Source organism: Rattus norvegicus, chromosome 14 (assembly GCF_021556685.1).
Source record: "Rattus norvegicus strain SHRSP/BbbUtx chromosome 14, alternate assembly SHRSP_T2T, whole genome shotgun sequence".
Taxonomy (NCBI): domain Eukaryota; kingdom Metazoa; phylum Chordata; class Mammalia; order Rodentia; family Muridae; genus Rattus; species Rattus norvegicus.
In genome coordinates, this window is record NC_141547.1 from 71,645,811 (window position 1) to 71,667,811 (window position 22,001).

Genomic DNA, 22,001 nt, shown 5'->3' on the forward strand with positions numbered 1-22,001 from the left:
CCCTCTTATCTCCCCATCCTCATCGTTTACTGCCTCTGTTTCTGTGAAGAGCTCTGAAAAATACATTTGCCACCTGACTGATAAAGGACCCAGAACTTTTCAGCCTTTCTTTTATGAACTCTCTTTCAGGACAAGCAGCAAAGAATGCCCTTGCTTAGAATTAAAGTAAAGGCATGCCAAAGGACTGTTTCAGTTTAAAAATAATGATTCGCTCATCCCCATTGGATTCATCAATCTTGTCTAGAGTCATCAGATGCTGCTAAACTAATGGGATGAGAAGTCACTGTGGAAGTTGAGAACACAGTGACACACAACGCTCAACTCTAATAACCTCCAAACTGTGGACAGTGTGACATTATGGGGCTTTTGATGTGATGCTGGAGGAAAAGCCCCCTCTGTGAAGTATCCCTGCTCCATCCCTAAGTCTAACCATCTCTAACCTGCCTATCAGTATATAGGGAATACTGCTTCAGGAAGAACGTGTTCAACAGCAGCACAGAGGCCAGCCAGAGGAATCAGCAGGTCAAGGCACTGTCTGTACAAGCCTGACAACCTGAGTTGTTCCACGGAACCCACATGAAGGTAGAAGGAGAAAACTGACCTCCATTCATGCACCATAACACGTGTGTATCCATGTACATGTGCACTCACACGCATCATACACATACATTCAATAATAATAAATCAAACCAAAGCATAAAAATAAACAACACCACAAGGCTTTAACCACTCAAACCCAGAAGGTGGAAAATCCTAAGCTAAATGACCAATCTGTTCCACATACTGATAGGTATCTGTAAATGGAGAGAAAATGGTAATAAACTAAAAAAAACATAATATACATCTATACAGCGTAAACTTTGACTCTCCATTAGAACTAACCAAAGTTATAATATGTCTTTAGGAAAGTCCTAGAAAATTAAACACAGACTAGACATTACTAAAATTTTACCTCCTAGAGAAGTTGTTCTTGTGTTGTTTTAGTCCCATAATTGAACATCTAAACTGTCTTCCACATTCTTTCCAGCTCTGCCCACCACTTGCTATATAGTATATGTTCTTCTGTCTCACGTGTACCTCTGCCTGTGAGAATGGAAGTTTCTGAAATTAGAAAAATTCTGTGTGTTTTGCTCACTGTTAAGAAAGAAGAATCTGCAAGAGTTCAGGAATAAAGTTGGTCTTCTGTGCATGTGGCCGCCACATCTATGAGTCCAAACCACTACAGATTGAAAATATTCAGAATGAGCTGTCTTCGTACTGTACATGTACACACTTTCCCTGTTGCTATCATTCTCTGGACTACATGATGTAATAACAATTTATGTAGCATGCATGTTGTATTAGCTCCTTTAAGAAATCCAGCAAAGATATAAAATATGAATGACAAAGTGTAGACTACAAGCAAATATCTCAGAATTTTATAGAAGAATTAACCGTACAGGAGTCCTGGGCTTCCTAAGACCAGCTCCCCACAGGTACATAGGAATGCATAGTATTCTTGAATAAATATGTTACACAATACATAAAACTTTGAAGGGAGACCAAATTAGAGCCACAGGATATACAGCATTCTTTGTAGCATCATACTGAGGTGTTATCATAGCTTGGATATGCCTGTACCCCAATGTTTCCCTTGCTTAGAGCTTGGCCCACTATGTGGCTGTGTTGAAGTTATAGGACCTCTAAAGCTGGGACCTGGTAGAAGGTGCTTAAGTTATGGGGCATCACCCTCAGAATCAATGAGTCCTGTTCTGAAGGTGAGCGTTAGTGCCTGTGACTAAGTGCTCTCCGCACAGGGCCCATCATCCGGCCATGCTATCGTGGAGCCAGAAGGTGCTTCAACTTCTGAAATTGTGAGCTAAACTCATTTTTCCTTCCCCTGTTTTCCATCATCCTGTACTCTACTATACTAATAACAACAGACTACAGCAGGTACTATTGGGGAGATTTACAAAAAAAAATTTACTCAGTAGAATATGTTTTTCATTCCTTGTCATCGGAGGTTATAGCTTCAACCTTTCAAGTGAGAGAATAGTGTGTCATTGTTGTCTGCTAGAGGTACAAATACTTTCTGTGCAATAACAAGGTAATCACAAAAGTTCTGCTTCATAATGCCTTCTAGAACATTAGCTTCTTCGTGTCACTGCACCTAAGTCTAATATTCATTTTGAGCACTAGCAAATACAAAGTGCCTCAAAGTATTCTTTGAAGTGAATCTATCATTTTACTGATGTCCTCACGAATGAATATTTAAAGCCAGGTCTCTCCGGCTTCAAGTCTGTTCTAGTTACATTTCACCTGGTCGCTTTCAAGGCTGACACAAATGAATAAATAAATCACTAATGTGTGTAGGTCCACGTGCGATGTCATATGGAAACTTACACTTGGGAAATGTTTTCAAATTCTGATGAGGCGGGCTGTTGAATCTGGTCACTGTTCTAGACTTTTTCCTGATTCATCAGTTTCCTGTCACTGTAGTGAAATGCCTGACACAGTCTTATGTATTTTAGTTCACTGATTTGCCAGTTCCATCCAAGATCAAGAAGTCTTTACTCTCTGTACTAGTTTTCTGCTTTCATCAAGACTTAAGCAAAATGCTGAGCCCATCAAAGTGGGAATCACGGGGAAGTAAAATGCACACACTTGACCTCCTAGAAAACCCAGAAAGTTTGAAGAGGAAGGAGCAAAGGACATTTTTTAAATGTAACCCAGAAACAATGGAATCCAAAAAGCCAGAAAGAACGAAGTGAGAAAGAAGTGTAGCAGGAGAATAGAAAATATTCTTTCACTCTCATCATTTACATCTGGGTCCAACCATCTTGATATTGACATAAGTGTGTTCCATTCAAAATACTTTTATTTTTTAATAAAGAGATCAGAATATGATGGGCAACATATGAGGTAACTAGGGGTGGTGAGGTGAATTAGTGGCTGACATCACCATCATCCATGGAGGAAGCTGATCTGATGGGAGTCATGGAACTTAAGTCTTAACAACCAGGCTTCTCTCTAGAGAGCCATCTTCCTTCATGGCTTGGTCTCTGCATCAGTCTTCAGACCCTCTCCTACCTCTGCACTTACTCTGAGTCCTGAGTGTTACACTTTCCCACAGAGCCAAGAGATACTGTAAGTGCTGACATCCTGTACACACTTTGATAATCTTCGACACGTGTCTCTCAGTATGTCTAAGAAGACAGCTCATAAGTGTAGCCTTTAGATAGAGGAACCAAGTGGGATAGCTCAGGAGTACTCTACATTCGTGCTCCTGGTTCAACTTAGGGAGTTGAGTTTCATCTTCAAGGAAAAGCTTGATATCCATCTTCTTATGAGGTGGAGACCATGACTCAGCCAAGACCCCAAGTTTAAACCCCACCTGTTAGTAACTTTTCTTGTCACTGAGAATAGCTGGTGTGTTTATTTCCCCTTGAAAACACTTAACAAAAGCCACACTTAAAGGGAAAGCTGTCTTGTAGCTCACAGTTTGAGTCATAGTCTACCAAGTGGCAGAGTCAGGAAGGAGAGAGGTTGGTCACATTGTCTCTCCAGTCAGGAAGCACAGTGGGATTAATATGGGCACTCACCTGGAGTTCTCTTTTTCACTCAGTACAAAACCAAAGTTCTTGGAATAATACTATGCACACTTATGTTGGGTCTTCCTACTTTGATGAATGCAATCTGAAAACTCCCTCATAGACATGCCCAGAGATTTGTCTCCTAGATGATTTCAGATCCTGTCAAGTTGACAGGTAATATTAACCATCACCGTTCATATAAACCAACTTAAGAAATGAAGGAAGGAAGGAAGGAAGGAAGGAAGGAAGGAAGGAAGGAAGGAAGGAAGGAAGGAAGGACCAGTTGATGAATTTTATGAGGACAAAATCAAATTTAATTTTTTTTTAAAATAAAATTTGCAGTGTTGAGGAGATGGCTCCATTGGTACTAGCCTTGCAAGCATAAAGACTCGAGTTCTAGTTCCAGAACTCCTATTAAAATTCTAAGTATGGTGGCATGCAACTTGGGGATAGGAGGCAGAAAGAGGTAGATCCCCAAGGTTCATCAGCTAGCTAATCTTACTTATTTAGCATGTTTTGTGGTGGTTTGAATGAGAATGGCCTCCATAGAATCATACGTTTGAATACTTGGTGTCCAGCTGGTAGAACTGTTTAGGAAGGATTAGACTGGGTGGCCTTGTTGAAGGAGCTTTAAAAAAAATACTTAGTCGGGGCTGGAGAGATGGCTCAGCGGTTAAGAGCACTGACTGCTCTTCCAGAGGTCCTGAGTTCAAATCCCAGCAACCACATGGTGGCTCACAACTATCTGTAATGAGATCTGATGCCCTCTTCTGGCACATCTGAGGACAGCTACAATGTACTCATCTATAATAAATAAATCTTTTTAAAAAAATACTTAGTCAATTATCAATGTGTCTCTTTCACTCTACCTCAAGATGTGCCTCAAGACATGACCTCTCAGCTACTGCTCCAGCACCATGCCTGCCTACCTGCTGCCATGCTCTACACCATGATGGTCATGGACTCTAACCCTCTAACCCTGTGAGCCCTGTGGTGGTTTGGAAACAAATGGGCCCTATAGGCTCCAGTTGATGAGTTCTTTGGAAAGGATTAGGGGGCATAGCCTTGTTGAAGATGTGGTCTTGTTGAAAAATACATGTCTTTAGGAGTGGGCATTGAGCTTTCAAAATTCCACGCCAGCCCCTCCCCCTTCGGCCTGTGGATCAGCTGCTACTCTAGCACCATGCCTCTATGCTTCCTACCATGACTAAATGGACTAAACCCCGGAAACTGTAAGTCAGCCCTAATTAAACCTGTTCCTCTATAAGAGTTACTGTGGTCATGCTGTCTCTTCATAGCCCTAAGACAAAAGACAAGCCCCAAATTAATTGCTTTGTTTCATAAGTTGCCTTGGTCACAACAATTGCATCATTGCCCCCTCCCCCCACAAAAATCCTACAGCTTATAAAGAAACTACCCCCTACTGGGGAGGTATATTTATTATGGCTTTGTGCATATATACTCATAGGCCAGTTATGTAATCCAACTAAATATTTAGAGCTTATTATAGTTTAAGCATTGATCTAAGTGTTCAATATATGCCACTACATAACAGTCCCCAAACTCAACATGAGTCACTTGCTATTCTTTTTCATTATAAATCTGGTTGTGGGAGGTTGTTAAGGGCAGCAACAGAGGTAACAGAAAAATCATAGCAAAATGCTAGCAGGAACAGAGACGAGGATGCTACCATGCAAAACCTGAAGAGTTGAGGGTACCCACAAAATGTGTTATGCCCCCCCCCCCATTGAGAAGCAGAGTTTATTTCTCTAGCTGTTGAGTCTGAGCTGGCCTTGGATTGGTGACCTGTAGCGGTGAAGCCCATCGTGAGCTTAAAGCTTTAGGAGGAGCCATTTTCCAGAATGTGGAAACCATGAAGGGACCCTAGTCTAATAGGAAAGGCCTAGTGGAGGGGATCATGCAGAGAAAGAGAGATACAACTTCTCTGCTGAGCCAAGATATCGTTCACGAAAGCACGGCATCTTGAATGATGGCCTGGGTGATGGCAGACCCAGATGACATCAAGTCAAGTTGGCCTCTAGACCATCCCTGTCTGCTGACAGAATCATGAAATCTAGATAATCCTCATTGTAAATCACTGAATCGGGGAGTTTGTTATAGAGTCTTAGAAAATGGTACCCGGCATAAGATTCTGCATTTAAAAAAAAAATCTTGAAATAGGGGAGTCATTGGCAGTGTCATCTCCATAAGCAACAGCACTTAGATATGTGCTCAAACATAACGACCTGCCCGCTGTGAAAATGTTCTAGGACATGAAAATAGCATTAAATCATAGGCCAGTAGGAAGGACATCACCCTCCATAATTGTGAGAGGGCTGTATCTTATCAAGCCTTAAGTCTGTGGTTCCAGGCCACACTTCCTTCAGACTAAAGCTGCAGCAATTCTACAACTTATAGCCTGTCGGCTTAGACTGCAGGGTTTTATTTTGTTTGTTGTTTTGAATTGCCAGCATCCATGAGTGTGCAGACCAATTCCAATACCCACCCCCCACACACACACACATACACTATTTTAATTTGCGTGAAGACCCTGAGACTTCAGTACAGGCAGAAGAAGAAAGGTCTCAAGGAGGGACTGTTCATGCTGACTTGATGAACACACAGGAAGTGGTCATTGGAGGCTGAAAGAAAGCCCCTTGCAGAAGTGATGTAAGATGTTATAACTTGTCAACTGCAAAAGCAGAGATGCCTAACACCCTTTAGGAGCCCAAAGCTTTGGCTCAAATCCTTAGAGCAGAAGCTGAGAGTCCAATTGTCTCTTTTCTTTTTAGCTGTGCAAGAGAAAGTGCAGACGCGGAGAGGAAAGAATTCTTAATTCATAGTGCAGAATGGAATGTAAACATTTCTGGTTTGCTAGGTTTGAAAATAAAACTAACGTTCTCAGGGCTTCTTACTAAGGGCATCAAAATAAGAAGTAGCCGGAGATAATAATGAAACTCAGGGTGTTGTCAGTAAAATGTGTTCTCGGGGCAGAGGTCTTAGTGATGTAGCTGTGAGATACTTTGCGTGTATAAATATGATCTAGAAATATAAACAACCCCAAAACACATATGTAAGTAACTCAACAGAAAGAGTGAAGATCTGAACAAAGTTTAAATGGACAGAAGCCAGACAAAAGACTTGCTGGCAAACAGGGAATGGTTATATGCTATTTTTCTATCCTTCTCATAATTTAAAAAGATTAAAGACATTCAGTTATGGTTGGATCATGAAGGAGTTGTCCCTGTAGACTGACGTGGGAGTTGGAAATAATAAAACTATTTCAGAACAGATTAGGAATTTGAAAGCCATTCAAACAAAATGTGCACTGTGGCTGGCAATGGTCTGAGTGAAATGGCCCCCAAAGGTCCATAGAGAGTGGCACTATTAGGTGTGATCTTGTTGGAGTAGGTGTGGCCTTATTGGAGGAAGTGTGTGAGTGGGCTTTGTGGTTTCAGACACTCAAGCCAGGCTAAATGTCACTCTCTCTTCCTGTTGTCTGCCAGTCCAGATGTAGAACTCTCGGCTCCTTCTCCAGCACCAAGTCTGCCTGTGTGGCACCATAATGCTAATGAGCTAAAACTTCTAAACTGTAAGCCAGCCTCAATGAAATAGTTTCCTTTACTAGATACCCTATGCTCATGGTATCTCTTCATAGCAATAGAAACCTTAACTAAGACATGCACAATCTCCTAGCTTACCCAGAAATCCCGTCAGCGGGAGTCTGTCATAAAGAAAACACTCCAGTACACACATGAAGGTGTAACTTGAAATGTTTACAGCAGAAGGAAGCCTGCATGAGAATCAGAAATGTATCACTCCTGTGCCACCAGTAGCCAGGTCACCACCTGGAACACAGTAGGGGCTCAAAAATATCGAATGAAAGAATCAATAAATGGGATTGAAAAATTAGAAAATGGGCCAACAAGATGGCTCACTAAATAAAAGCGGTTACTGCCAGGCCTGAAGACCTGAGTTTGATTTCCAGAACCTGAATAGTGGAAGAAAGAAGCGACTTCCACACATGCCCTGTGGCAATCCTCCCTTCCCCCAAATGTAACAGAGATATGTAACTAAAACTTGGAAATTAGATTTTTGTTGACTGAAAATGGTTACATCTACCCTATAAAAAATAAGGTAGATTTGAGTAGAGCAACATGAGAGAACCTGACCAGACCACCAAGTGTTAAAAGTTAACAAGATTTGAAACAATGTAACTTTCAGCACTGAAGGACTGAATTATGGGACAATGTTCTACTGCATGAATGATTGCAGTTCGTTTATATATGTTTTTGTGGAGAGGTATCTGCACCACTACATTTACACAGCGGTAACCTTTCGAGCATTCACCATGACAAGATTATTTGTCTTGGTCTTCTTCATTTCTCTAAGAATTGGGTGCTGACGTTAACATTCCCGTTTTACAAGGTGAGAACACAGCACCGTACAGAGAACCTAGCCCAAGGTCATACTGCAACAGAGCCAACATTCAAGCTCAAATGATCTGGCTTCAGGGCTCACATTCCCGAACCATGGGACGATAAGGTACTATGTGTTCAGGTTAACCTTGTTGGCTCGTTATTCTCATAATTATCATTTCTTTCCTGTTTCAAAGGTCTCTCTATACATGGCCTATAAATGTCACAGAAACTTCCTATAAAGCATACACAGGCAATTAGTTTAGTGGCTAGGAGTTCAATCTCTACAACCACAGGTGGACACTCCAACTTTCTAACTAGGTTTTCTTGTCTATAAAATGGAGATATCAACAGCAACTGTCCCTGCATCATTGTCTTCTGTCCAAGTCTGTTCTGTCCATTCATTCTTCTCCTGCGATGCTGGGGATGAACCCAGGGCACTGTGTAAACTAGGCCAGAGCTCTATCACTGAGCTGCATCTCAGCCTCTGACATAAGTACCTGACACATGATAAGTGTCTATCACTAATCTGTTAATACAAAGTGTGTGTGTGTGTGTGTGTGTGTGTGTGTGTGTGTGTGTTGTGCAATGTCTGGAAAGATGCTCAATATTTATATGTTATAGGTCAATGAGGTGAACCAGCAGGTAGGGATATTTGCTTCCAAACTTGTAATTACCTGAATTTGATTCCCAGAAGCTACATAGTGGAGGCAGAGACCTGATTCCATGATTTCTGCACACATACACCCATGCGCACATGCGCACATACACAGTAAATATGTATACTTTTATTACTTAATCTCATTATTTTTAGATTGACTATTATTTGATAAACACAAATTGTTCTTGCAGAATGCATACACATACACATGAGTGGAGAGGTTAAACAAGTGTTTAACATCTACACACCACAAGGTTAATGCCAATTCCGTGCATCCCGTTTGCAAAGCTCAGTGAATTCACTCAAAATGACTGAACAACCAATATCATTTAAACATCTGTAAACAAAATGTTTGCCAGGACCCTCAGAGTGTTCATACATGAACATTTTCGAGTAAGACCAAGACCCAAACCACTGAGCATGGGAAGCGTGCATCTGAAGACAGAATGTAAAGTTGGGCTTCTATGGGTGCCTTCCCAGCCTGTAGGGCTTCCTGTTTGACTTCAGAGATCAGTTCTACATTAAAATGATGTCAGGGAGTAGCAACACAAATCCTTCCCTCTGGGGCAGGTAGTGGGTGGGAGGGGATGTGGGGGATGAGGGCTGGTTCTATGAGCTGACCCTATTGACTGATGAAGATGTTGTTCCCAAGGTTCACCAAGTGCATTTAGCTTACCTGATGAGTAATATTTCAGTTTTTATAGTCTTTCTTGTTTTATTTTTATTAATGATCAGGTGCAAAAACCAAACAAACAAACAAACAAACCCAGGTTGCTGTTTGGGCTTGCTTTTTCGTTTTCTTTGTGTTGTAATTAATTAAAATTTATTTTAACTTATTTTGAGCCTGGTCTCTCTTTGTAACCCAAGCTTGCCCTAGAACTTACAATGTAGCTGTGCAGCCCTTGCTAACCTTGAATTAACAAAAATCCTCCTGACCCTTCCACCCCGCAGCGTGCTCAGTAAGTCACCCAGTCAAGAGTCGCCTGTGACCCTAACTTTCTGGGCAGGGGCAGTGTCTGAGGAAACCACAAACCAAATGACAATGTGAAGTTCCTGTGCCTGCGAGTCATCTTTGTCCCTGAAACACGCTGTGGCTAAAGATGGTCCTAAGGGCCCCACAATTCAGGACCCACTGTGGGAGGCTAGCATCTTTAAAGAGCTAGCAGAGCTCAGCAAGGATCAGCGCCCCCGTCGCAGACACTGCCAACCCGGAGGTGGTGGTGCAGGCGGTGTTCTGGTAACTCGAACAGGAGACCTTCGGCTCAGCACTGCCCCTCGGCTTCCAGCTGATCCACAACAGAAGTTTCTTTGTTTGGGGCAAACTGGAAGGTCCCTGCCATGAGAGCTCCAGCTGGGTCACAGCCGGCTTCCCCGGTCCCGCTGCTCACTGTGCCTAGAGTGTGCCTCACAAACCAACTCACCTCATCTCCGGCCGGAGGATTTGAGTATAGATCAGGCAGCGTCCCAAGATGATGTCAGCGAAGTGCTTCGTGGTAGGCTTCCCTTTCCACACCAGGGGTGAGCGCGGCCACAGAACTATGACCACGACCACTACCAAGGCGACCAGGAGCAGGAGACCCACTCCAAGACCGATCTGGGCTTTCCTAGTGAGGCGGCAGCCAGGTCTGTCCTCAGACACCTGGGAAAATTCATAGTTGGCCATTGGGCTCCTGGAGACTGGCCCAGGCTAGGCAGGAAGAGAGCACAGGGCTGGCTGGGTCAGAGCCTGCCCCTCCTCCTTTCTTTCACTTGCCTTTTATCTGCTTCCTTTCCCACCCCCTACTCCTGCTTCAGAGTTCCACCGGGGGTGACTAGACTAACAAGGCTTTTGGGTTGTCAACAGGCGCTCCAGCTGCTTACTTCCAGACTCCAGAGCAGACTGACCCGAACCTCTCTCTCCAAGAGAAGACAGCACTTTAGCCTCTGTGGGTGCACAAACAAGAGCTTCAGGATACTCCTGGCCAACGCCCCCTGTCACCTGTGCACTTGACACTTTCGCTACATATGTGCCCCGGAGGGTAAAAATTCCTCCCTCTCTCTCTCCCTCTCTCTCTTCTCTCTCTCCCTCTCTCTCTCTCTTCTCTCTCTCCATCTCTCTCTCTCTCCATCTCTCTGCCTCTTTCCCACTCTCCTTCTCCCTCTTTCCTCCCTCCCCCTCTCTCTGTTCACCCAAATGCCTGGCAATGAATGTCCCACCTCTAATTCTGAACTTTGATAAAAATCCTACCCAGATATCTTTAAAGTCTCAGCATCACTCTGTTCCTCTTCTCGGGAGTTATCAGTTCAAACCCAGCCCCAGCTGCTAAAATGCTGTTAACTCACCTCTCTGAACCAGATAGACGTGAGCAGAGACTCACATTAATTACATCACAGCTTGCTTTGGTTCGGTGAGTTAATATCGCCTAGGTGTTTGTATAATCCCTAAAACATAATAACTGATTACTCAATAAATATAAGTTATTGCTGCTTGCTCTAGGGTGTTGTCAAATAGGGTTTTATAGTTGATAGGATGCCTGCAACCCGTCTCATGTGCACTGATACGTCATCCCACATAGGAACCCCAAAATGCAGACGCTCTTCCTGCCTCTCCTTCCTATGAAGACATATATTGCTTAAACAGAGTCTTGTCACATAAGGATCACAACGCTGGATCTTCATGGGACATTTTCCAGGCAGCGGGAATACTAGATGAAGAGACTGGGACAGGAAAGCCCCTTGTGTTGTTTTAAGGAGTGGGAAAGCAGCCATTGCAGCTGGACTAGAGGATGAACAGAGAGAGAATCCTTCTGAAAGCAGCAGGAGAGGAGGTCTCTGCAGCTTCCTATGTCAGCGGGACATTTTTAGACTGTGCATTTCATTTTTTTAAAAATGTTTGCTGTCATTTTGCTTATTCATTTTGTGTGCCTCTGTGAGTGTGTGTGTGTGTGTGTGTGTGTGTGTGTGTGTGTGTGTGTAGGTCAAAGGACAACTTTGAGAGGTCTTTTCTCTCTCTCTCCCATGTGTGTCCAAGGCATTGAACTGAGGTCATCAGGCTTGAGAGCAGAGAGGACTGAACAGGTTGGGCCATTTCACCAGCACACATTTCTGTTTTAAACCATTTAAGATCAGTGACCTTAAATGACCTGGTAGATGAGGGTTCAGCACATGGTTTGTAAAGAGGGCTGTCATGTCTCAGAAAGACTGTAACAGACAGAATGGAGAAGTTTCAAAACCTTGGGGAACATTCTTGAAGTAGGAGTCAGAAAAACGTGGGAATCCCAGCAAGAGGAACTTGGAAGGATGACACCTGAAAAAGAAAAAATGGTTCTTAACTAACGGGAGCTCAAAAAGATTAAAAACCTAACATAGTATCTGTGTATGTGTGTGCATGCTCCTATGTGCGGTGCCCATACCAGCCAAAATAGGGCATCAAGTCTCCAGAGTTGACATTGTAAATGGTTGTGAGTTGCCCAGTGTGGATGCTACATCCTAACTCCAGTTTTCTGCAAGAGCAGCAAACACTCTTAAATGAAGGACACGGCCTAGCAGATTAGGTTCAAGAGAATGTTTGAAGGTTCTAAAAGTAAGTTAGAGTGCAGTTGTGTTGAAAAGGGAAGCGGTTTTGTTTGGTTGGTTTTTTAATGTCAGAAGGAACAGAAAAATAAGGATGCAATTAGAAGGCGCTGAGTATTATGACTTAGATATGTAAACTTCTCTAAAGGATCATGATTTTGAACTCTTGGACCTCAGGTTGGGGAACTATTTTGGAAGGTTTATACATTTAGGAGGAGGGACCAAGATGGAGGACTTGGGTCACTGGTTAAAAGTCTTTGATGCTGTGTTATCCCTGGTAACTTCCTGTCCCGTTCTCTGCCTTGTAGTTGGTCATGATGTGAACTAATCTCCTATGCCATATAATGTTCTACCCAAAAGCATGACGCCAAGAGACCATGGATCAAATCCTCTAAAACTGAACCAAAGTGAAATTCTCTTTAGTTGTCACGTTGGACATTTTTTCTCAATAATGAGAAAGTAATAGCAGCCTGGGAGTCAGGAAACAGCTTCCTGTTCTGAGATCAGACTTCCCACAGAACTTTTGGAGGCTGACTCACTAGCACAGAAACACTTGACAAATGTAGGAGATGGTGTGAGGAATCTGAGGCATGGTCAGGATGTGGGCAGGAGCTCGAGAGCTCTCGTTCCTCACAAAAGAGAGGTGGAGAATAGGGGTGGGGGTGGGGTGAGGCTTTAGAGGACATTCTCTCCTGATTGCTTCCTTCATGCTGTAAAAAGGGAAAGATCCTGTGGTGGGGAACAGCACCGAGCACTGATGGAGTCTAATCAGGGTGCAGGTTAGACAAGGCCTCAGGGTGTCATTAAATGGTCAAAAGTTCAAAAAGAGGCCAGTTAGTGAACCAGTGTTTGTGCAACCACACCCACTACTTAGGAAAATACCGGAAAAAAAGGTCAAAGTTCAGTCTGCTGGAGGTGCCATAGCAGCATACCACACCATACACTGGATGTCTTAAACAAAAGAAATGTATTGTCTTGCACTACTGAAAGCTGGACGTTCAAGATCAGGGTTTCTGCATGGGTGTCTCCTTCTGAGGCCTGTTTACTCGGCTTTCAGACTGCCCTTCTCTGTGTCTTTATTTGCTGAGCAGGTCTCTGTAACAGACTGCGATCTGATTTCCAGTCTGTATGAAAACACCAGGTGATGGATTTGAGCCTTCCCTCCCTCCGTGGTCTCATTTTAATTACTCTATACAGGTAACCAGGCTATCTCCAAATACAGCTGCCTTTTGAGACACAGAAGTTAGGGCTTAGACCTAAGAATTGTGGGAGTCCTCATGAAGTCCTGTTAACCTTAACACTGGGTAAACACCAAACTGATATTTGAACAAGAATAGATTTAAATAATAGACTATGGCTCCTAAATCCTCCAGCACAAAAGGAAGATGAAAAACGGTGAAAAGACACAATATATTACTGCCATGATTCTTATGGGACTGCAGGATTATGAAAGCAGAGATGTTCATCCTTCTGGGACTTCACAAGTCCACATGGCAGACAGGATATGGAGGGAGCATGAGGCAGGTGGTCCTTGGTCAGGAAGCTTAGAGCAATGAGAGCTATCGCTCAGTTCACATTCTTTTGCTTTAGCCTAGGATGCTGACCCATAGTTGGGATATTTACATTATACATATTAAATATGGTTCTTTATCCATATCTGCATATTTAGGATGGGTGTTTCCACTTCAATTAGTCCAATCTGGAAAATCCCCCACAAACACGCCAGTGACATGTCTCCTAGATGATTCTAGAGTCTATATTAACAGAAGGCCTCCAAGTTGTACCCTCTCCTTGAACACTACAGATGCCAGATCTCCTGAGACAAGGCAGATCTCACAGCCTTGGAAATGAACTCCCTAGTCACCAAATACAACTTGGGAGAGCTTCTTCTAGGTTCCTTCCCACAAGGCTGGGTATTTGCTGAGGGTGTGGTTGGTAACGATTGACCTTTTCTTTCCCTCTTTGTATTCTGAAATTTAACTTGAAGTCCTTAAGTGCCTGTTAGACAAATGGATGCACAGATCCCCCCCAGTTTACTCTCAGTATCCAGACTTTCTGAGGAGCAGAAGGCTATTCCCACATGTCACATCCGAACTATAGATTTGAAAGGGAGCATGGAATGCTGCCCCTGCTTTGCCTCAAGTTTGCTACCCTTACCTCTGACCCTGTGTTGTTCTCTTACCTTCTTTTACCCCTTTTCCCTGTGTTTCCTTTCATGCTATAAGGGCAAAGTTCAAAGACAGTGGCCATGTAACAAGGCTCCTTCCTTGTCAAATAATGATACCTGTCAAATGATACCTGTCCCCCCACCTCAACCATCCCTTTTAAAAGAATATTGTTAAATTTTTTAAAGACATGTTTACATATTTTTATCTATATGTATGTATGTGAGCCCACATGGGTCTCTATGCGCATGGTGTATTTAGGAGCCTGTGAAGGTCAAGAAGAGAGATCAGATTCCATGAAGCTAAAGTTAGAAAAGGTTGTGAGCCACCCAAGATAGGATCTGGTTCTCAGTTAAGATTCTTCCAAGCACTATTCTAGCTAGCCCTGTGTGTTTGCTTTTGACAATAAATATGATAAGTACACATGGAGCAAAATGGTAAATATAAAAAAATGACTTTTTCCTTCCCTGGTTTCCTCTTAGGTTAATGAACAAATAAGACATATTTACATATATACATATTTACTCATATATAATCATATACACATGCATCTGCACATATATATAAGCAGAACTTCATTATGTCACAACAACATAGCATGCCATGTCCTATTGGTTACCTGGTTACTTTGGAAAGATATCACTGGTCAAAAACATTGTACCCAGTGGCACACTGTGTCTAGACCTCGGGTTTCCCAGCATTCACATGAGTCAAACTGCTCTTTTTGCTGTCTTCATTTCTTGTTATTAACCTTCAGGGACTTGAGGAAACTTGTGTTTTAGTTCCCCTTTCTCGTAAATATAAGAAACACAGGAGGAAATGAATCCAAAAGGAAGTCGGCAACCCTTGACTTCTGCAGTCACTGGATTCATGAGCTCTATTCTTTTGCATTTTATCTTTCTAAAAGATGTCCAGCTACAGTGTCTAGCATTGATACGTACTTAGAGAAGAAAACTACATCTGCGTCAACTGACCATCTCTTTTAACTGTAACATACTGCTACAATATGACTGGGGGTGGGGCTGGCTCCCTAGATCTTTCTTTTAAGAAATGGTTATCGTGCTATGTTTAATCAGACAGAAGTGGTGCTGACACGAGAGAATCTACACACCTAAAATAGACAAAGCCCTGTGATTATGGACTTATTGGGACATAGTTAATACACCGAGACTCAAAACATAGCCTATGATAGTATTCATTCATTTGTCCATTTATTTGACAGATATTGAGGACCCACCACATGTAAGGCACTATGTCAGGTGTGGAGAGGACAGAAATAAAGGGGTCTTGATCTCCGCAACACACAGTGAAAAGCACAGGCTTTGCGGCCTTTCCAGGTGATTATGAATCAGCTCGGGAGCACACATTCCTCTTCTGTACAATGAAATTAAAAGACTCTTTGGGCTTCATAGAATTCCTTTGCTAGGGACTCCTTACAACACAAGTTTGAAGAGTGAGCTCAGATATTGCAGCAGCTATGTGGCTGGCAAGAGGGATACCAGTGAATCTGAGCAGCTTTAAGAGAGGCTTAGAGAAGACAGGGTGTGAATAGCAATCAAGGTAAGTGAACAAAGGAGTTGGGTGTCCAAACACAGCCTCTAGCAGTCTTGTGGATCTGGGGGTGCCTCTGGTGTGGGCCAGAGGAGTTACTCTTGCAGGCCATACACAATTCCTATTAACTTTTTTTATATCCCTCTGTTCAGCTTTTGTTGTTGTTGTTTAATCTTTGGTAGGTTCAAAGTTAGTTATGAAACCGGAGGGCTGTCAAGTCTGTTATGAAATTGTGTCTCCTAGAAATGACAGGGAAGCAAATATTCATGATACTATAACAACATGGCTGCCTAAACCAGACCTGAACAACAACAACACCGATACACATGGTATCATGGAAGGAGGAAATCTCATGGGGTTCTCACCCTAGACAAAGAACTACATGCAACTCATGACTGCTGGGAGAGGGAGAATTAATTTTCCCCAGGGAGGAACTCCCTACCTGGCTATACAATATGAATCAGTCAGGCTAATCATATACATACAAGAAACATCTCAGCAGGTTGTACTTAGATATTTGTGTGTGTGTGTGTGTGTGTGTGTGTGTGTGTGTGTGTGTAAAATAGCAAGAAGGAGGAGGAGGAGGAGGAGAACAAGACAAGAGGAGGCTATGAATTCCAGATGCAGTGGGATGATGGAGGGAGGGGTTGGAAGAAGGGAAGGACGGGAATGACCAGGCATACCTCCTCTCTATAACAAAGGACCCAGGTTCACTCTTCAGAAGCTCCTTGAACATGAGTGCCCTCCCTATGCAATCTCTTCACTTCCCAGGCTTGCTATAAAATCATGTACATATAAAGCAGATACACCTCCTGGGTCAAGTCTCCAAAACTGGATGGAGCCTCTCCTCTGTCCTGCCGCCAGCAGCTCTTCTCCTCTAGGACAGGACAATGCTTGCCTTGGTTTATCAGCTGTCACAAGTACATTATGCCCCAGTACCAAGACAATGTGCAGCATGAGGCTGGCACTTGGGCAATGCCTGTAGCAGGAAAGCCTCTCTCAACGCCTAGCTCATGGCATAAGCTAGACCATAAATCTAAGTCCTTCTTCATATTCTCCAGCTGAAATCCATCTCATGATAAGCAACTGCTGTTCATCTGCTGAGAATAAAAGCAGAGTCACAGGCAGCAAGTAATGGAGAGAGAAGAAAGAAACGCCATAGTCAACTGTGCAATTATCTTTTTTTCCCCCTTCAACATCTTAGAGTATCGAGCATCTTGTGAACAATAATGCCATCTCAAAACCATTGTGTCCTTGAAGAGCATTTGTGGTACAGAACAGACACTTCAGAAGACATTCTTCTCTGCCAGTTGTCAGGAGTCTTTTGTGACCTGAGAAAGCTCAGGGTTGATCTGTTGGTCTTGGTAGGTGTCTGTCTCTTCAGTATGTTCTGTGTGTCCTTGACTCAGGAGGACCATGGAGAGATATTTCTCAAAGCACTAGGAAAGCCTCCTCACTGACAGTATCAAGTCCCAACCTGGGCTTTTATTTCTAGTTGATTCAAGAGAAGAGAAGTCACGTGTCTCTCTTCCTATATCCTGAGCAAGGTCCAATATCCTAGCTTCCATTTTCCCCTCCTAGGTTTACTATGAAACAGAAGTAAACAGGACTTGGCACAATGGCAATATTTCCAACTCACTGGAGCCTCCTGCTCTTCTTTGCAGGCTGCCTGTTTATTATTTGGTGTGAGTAGAACTCAGAGTGCAGGAAAGCTAATGTAGCCACTTCCTTGGCAAGTACTCACCTCCCTCTACGTAATTCAGTGTCATTTCATCTCCCCTTGCTTACCACATCCTCTTCCTAAGTCCTTGCACTCCTGAACTTTCAAGTGACCCCTTAGACGCAGTACCTTTGGCAAGTTTTATATATCCTTATGGATAGCAAATCCTTTTCATGTGTTTTCATGCCCACCCTTAGGTGACCTGCATATTGTCCATTCTAGCAGCCAGAATTTGATTGAATATGCTAATGGCTAAGGCAGTTCAAGATACCATCATCCCTTGTCTGGATCCAAGACAAAATACTCTTTAAAGGATGTATTTATTCTATGTACTTGTGTGTTTGCCTACATGTATTTTTTGCCATGACTGGGGAGGCCAGAAGACATTGTCATATGCCCTACATTTAGAATTTCACATAGCTGTGAGCTACCATGTGGGTGCTGGGAATGGAACCCAGGTCCTCTAGAAGAGTGAATGGTTTTAGGCACTGAGCCATCTCTCCAACCCCACCCCTGAATTTCTGGCAGTTTCTCCACCTCCACTAGACTGTGGCAGGACACCAAAGCAGTCTTTGTTTCAGTTGTGTCCCCAGGGTCTAGAAAGCCACAGGTATCTAGAAGGTACTACAAACCATTAGCAAATAACATACTTCATTGCAATGTTTTCTTATATTTCCTCAATCATCCACTTACTCATTAAATATTTATTGAGTGTTTATCTTATGTACCAGGTATCCAAAAGCTAAAAATAGTCCCCCAGTCTAATAGAGGCAGACGTGAAATAGACACATTCAATAGGCAATCCATAACACAGTCGAAGCAGTTTTGAGGGCCAGAAGACCATCTCAACAGGGATTGGATCTGCAATTGGAAGGTTTGCTATGGGCCTGCCTAGAGGACTAAGAAGGGTCTCGTGGGGAAGGTTATTATCCAAAAACAGGTGAGGGAGCTACATAACACAGATGTATAGACAAAGCAGGTGAATGATCTTCCTTGAGGCAGAAGTAAGCCGGATGTGCTCAGGGAGCAGCAAGGGCAACTAGAGGACCCTGGTGCCAGGATTCTGAAATAAAGGAACAGGAACTCGACGATAGGCTCAGAACTGGGGTCAGAGATAACTTTGGGATTTTAGTTGCTACAGTGAGGCTCCAGGTGTGTGTTTGTGTGTGAGAACAGGGATACAGCTGGCTGTGCGTTGGCAGTGGGTGTCAAGCAGACACATATATAGAAAAGTTACACCCATGGACTTGAATTTTTTTTTTAATTTAGAGAATACTTTATTAGTTTTTTTAATCAAACCGACGTATATAAGACCTTACATATTTAATACAGTGTGTTACCCCTGTACAAATGGAAAAAACTTAAGTTCAACATTTCTAGACCAATATGGCTGTTAATTTCTGTACAGTGCCAACTCAACACAGTAAACGGGGATACTATTTTCGAAAGTTGACAGCACAGGTAAAGTTTCAAAAAATTCAAATTATATATCTATATATATATATATATTTATATTTATATAAAAAGACCAATAATAGCAGTGTGTTATGCATCAACAGCAGCAACAGCTTTTCCAGGTTCTGCAGTCATCTGAACAAAACTGTAGAGACATCCAGCACACTCCATTAAAAAAAAAAAAGTAAAAAAAACAAAACCCAAGAAAACAGCACAGTTCTGTTACTCTTGTGGTACCTGGCACCATTTTTTTTTTAAATTAGCTTCTCAATCATCATCTGGAAAGAAAACATTCTGAGCAACATCATTAAAAACAGCTCTGATAAAGCACGGTCACTACTACGTATCATAAAGCAGGTACAAGCTATTTTACATCCACAGAGGTATGATACAGTACTGTCCTACATCTATAATACTAGAGGATACAATTTAAAAGGCATTATTTGAGACTTGATTCTACTTTTCCAGCAGAGGGCCCAAAGGATGGTGTGACACAGCTTTGTAAAGAAACATACTCTAGACAGGATTTCCTTTCACTAGTGGCACACTTCTAAGGATTCATTCTCTCCATGAATGTCAGCTAAAACCGTTATTAAAAAAATGAAATATCCCTAGAACAAAACCGTATAACCACCGGATTCACATGAAGATGACCTAGTGGAGACAAGCTGGACCTCACCTTACCAAAAAGCTATCAAATCTGTTATGTTTAAACAGTGAGACCTCCAAGGAAGGAGATGCCAAGTAGTGCTTCAAAGCTTCGGACCACAATCAAACACAGCATCCTTTTCAAAAGAAGCAGAAGCTCATCTGAATATGCTCATGGATGCTGACATCAACATTTAATCATCTCCTCACTCATCCAGGAAGAGGGGGAGATCAGTTACTACTGTACTTTATTGTGTTCAACCAAATCACCATGTTACAAAAATAGCAAGCTGCCATAATAAAAAATAAGGCTCCTCTATCCAGCACCAGATAGCATCATTTTACTTTCAAGCCTAGAAATTGCACACTTGTATATAAACCAATCGAAGATGAGGATTGAGAGTTCATCTTGGTGGATTTTTCCTTTGATGAATATGAAGTGTCCTTCCTTATCTTTTTTGATGACTTTTAATTGAAAATTGATTTTATTTGATATTAGAATGGCTACTCCAGCTTGCTTCTTCTGACCATTTGCTTGGAAAGTTGTTTTCCAGCCTTTCACTCTGAGGTAGTGTCTGTCTTTGTCTCTGAGGTGTGTTTCCTGTAGGCAGCAGAATGCAGGGTCCTCATTGCGTATCCAGTTTGTTAATCTATGTCTTTTTATTGGGGAGTTGAGGCCATTGATGTTGAGAGATATTAAGGAATAGTGATTATTGCTTCCTGTTATATTCATATTTGGATGTGAGGTTATGTTTGTGTGCTTTCATTCTCTTTGTTTTGTTGCCAAGACGATTAGTTTCTTGCTTCTTCTAGGGTATAGCTTGCCTCCTTATGTTGGGCTTTACCCTTTATTATCCTTTGTAGTGCTGGATTTGTAGAAAGATATTGTGTAAATTTGGTTTTGTCATGGAATATCTTGGTTTCTCCATCTATGTTAATTGAGAGTTTTGCAGGATACAGTAACCTGGGCTGGCATTTGTGTTCTCTTAGGGTCTGTATGACATCTGTCCAGGATCTTCTGGCCTTCATAGTTTCTGGCGAAAAGTCTGGTGTGATTCTGATAGGTCTGCCTTTATATGTTACTTGACCTTTTTCCCTTACTGCTTTTAATATTCTTTCTTTATTTTGTGCGTTTGGTGTTTTGACTATTATGTGACGGGAGGTGTTTCTTTTCTGGTCCAATCTATTTGGAGTTCTGTAGGCTTCTTGTATGCCTATGGGTATCTCTTTTTTTAGGTTAGGGAAGTTTTCTTCTATGATTTTGTTGAAGATATTTACTGGTCCTTTGAGCTGGGAGTCTTCACTCTCTTCTATACCTATTATCCTTAGGTTTGATCTTCTCATTGAGTCCTGGATTTCCTGTATGTTTTGGACCAGTAGCTTTTTCCGCTTTACATTATCTTTGACAGTTGAGTCAATGATTTCTATGGAATCTTCTGCTCCCGAGATTCTCTCTTCCATCTCTTGTATTCTGTTGGTGAAGCTTGTATCTACAGCTCCTTGTCTTTTCTTTTGATTTTCTATGTCCAGGGTTGTTTCCATGTGTTCTTTCTTGATTGCTTCTATTTCCATTTTTAATTCCTTCAACTGTTTGATTGTGTTTTCCTGGAATTCTTTCAGGGATTTTTGCGATTCCTCTCTGTAGGCTTCTACTTGTTCTCTAAGGGAGTTCTTTATGTCTTTCTTGAAGTCCTCCAGCATTATGATCAAATATGATTTTGAAACTAGATCTTGCTTTTCTGGTGTGTTTGGATATTCCGTGTTTATTTTGGTGGGAGAATTGGGCTCCGATGATGCCATGTAGTCTTGGTTTCTGTTGCTTGGGTTCCTGCGCTTGCCTCTCGCCATCAGATTATCTCTAGTGTTACTTTGTTCTGCTATTTCTGACCGTGGCTAGACTGTCCTATAAGCCTGTGTGTCAGGAGTGCTGTAGACCTGTTTTCCTGTTTTCTTTCAGCCAGTTATGGGGACAGAGTGTTCTGCTTTCGGGCGTGTAGTTTTTCCTCTCTACAGGTCTTCAGCTGTTCCTGTGGGTTTGTGTCTTGAGTTCACCAGGCATGTCACTTGCAGGGGAAAAGTTGGTCCTACCTGTGGTTCCAAGGCTCAAGTTTGCTCGTGGGGTACTGCCTAAGTCCTCTCCGCGGCGGCAGCAACTGGGAAGATCTGCGCTGCTCTTTCCGGGAGCCTCAGTGCACCAGGGTTCCAGATGGCGTTTGGTGTTTTCCTCTGGCATCTGGATGTGCACAGAGTGCAGTCTCT

General features: G+C 42.5%; 1 protein-coding gene across 5 annotated transcripts in view; it reads right to left on the reverse strand.

Annotated features, from left to right (window-relative positions):
• Window positions 1–10,379, reverse strand: part of Cd38 (CD38 molecule) — a 39,966-nt gene extending 29,587 nt beyond the window's left edge. For 4 of the 5 annotated variants that reach the window (XR_015636499.1, XM_087582361.1, XM_087582360.1 and 1 more), the window contains exon 1: window positions 10,073–10,330. Coding sequence is in view for 4 of the 5 variants with exons in the window: in XM_087582361.1 (XP_087438487.1) it covers window positions 10,073–10,314 (242 nt within the window). In the remaining variant the exon portion in view is untranslated. Of the gene's footprint in view, window positions 1–10,072 lie in introns of all 5 variants that reach the window. The other variant, NM_013127.2, reaches the window with a different exon arrangement.
• Between the last annotated feature and the right edge of the window lie 11,622 nt (window positions 10,380–22,001).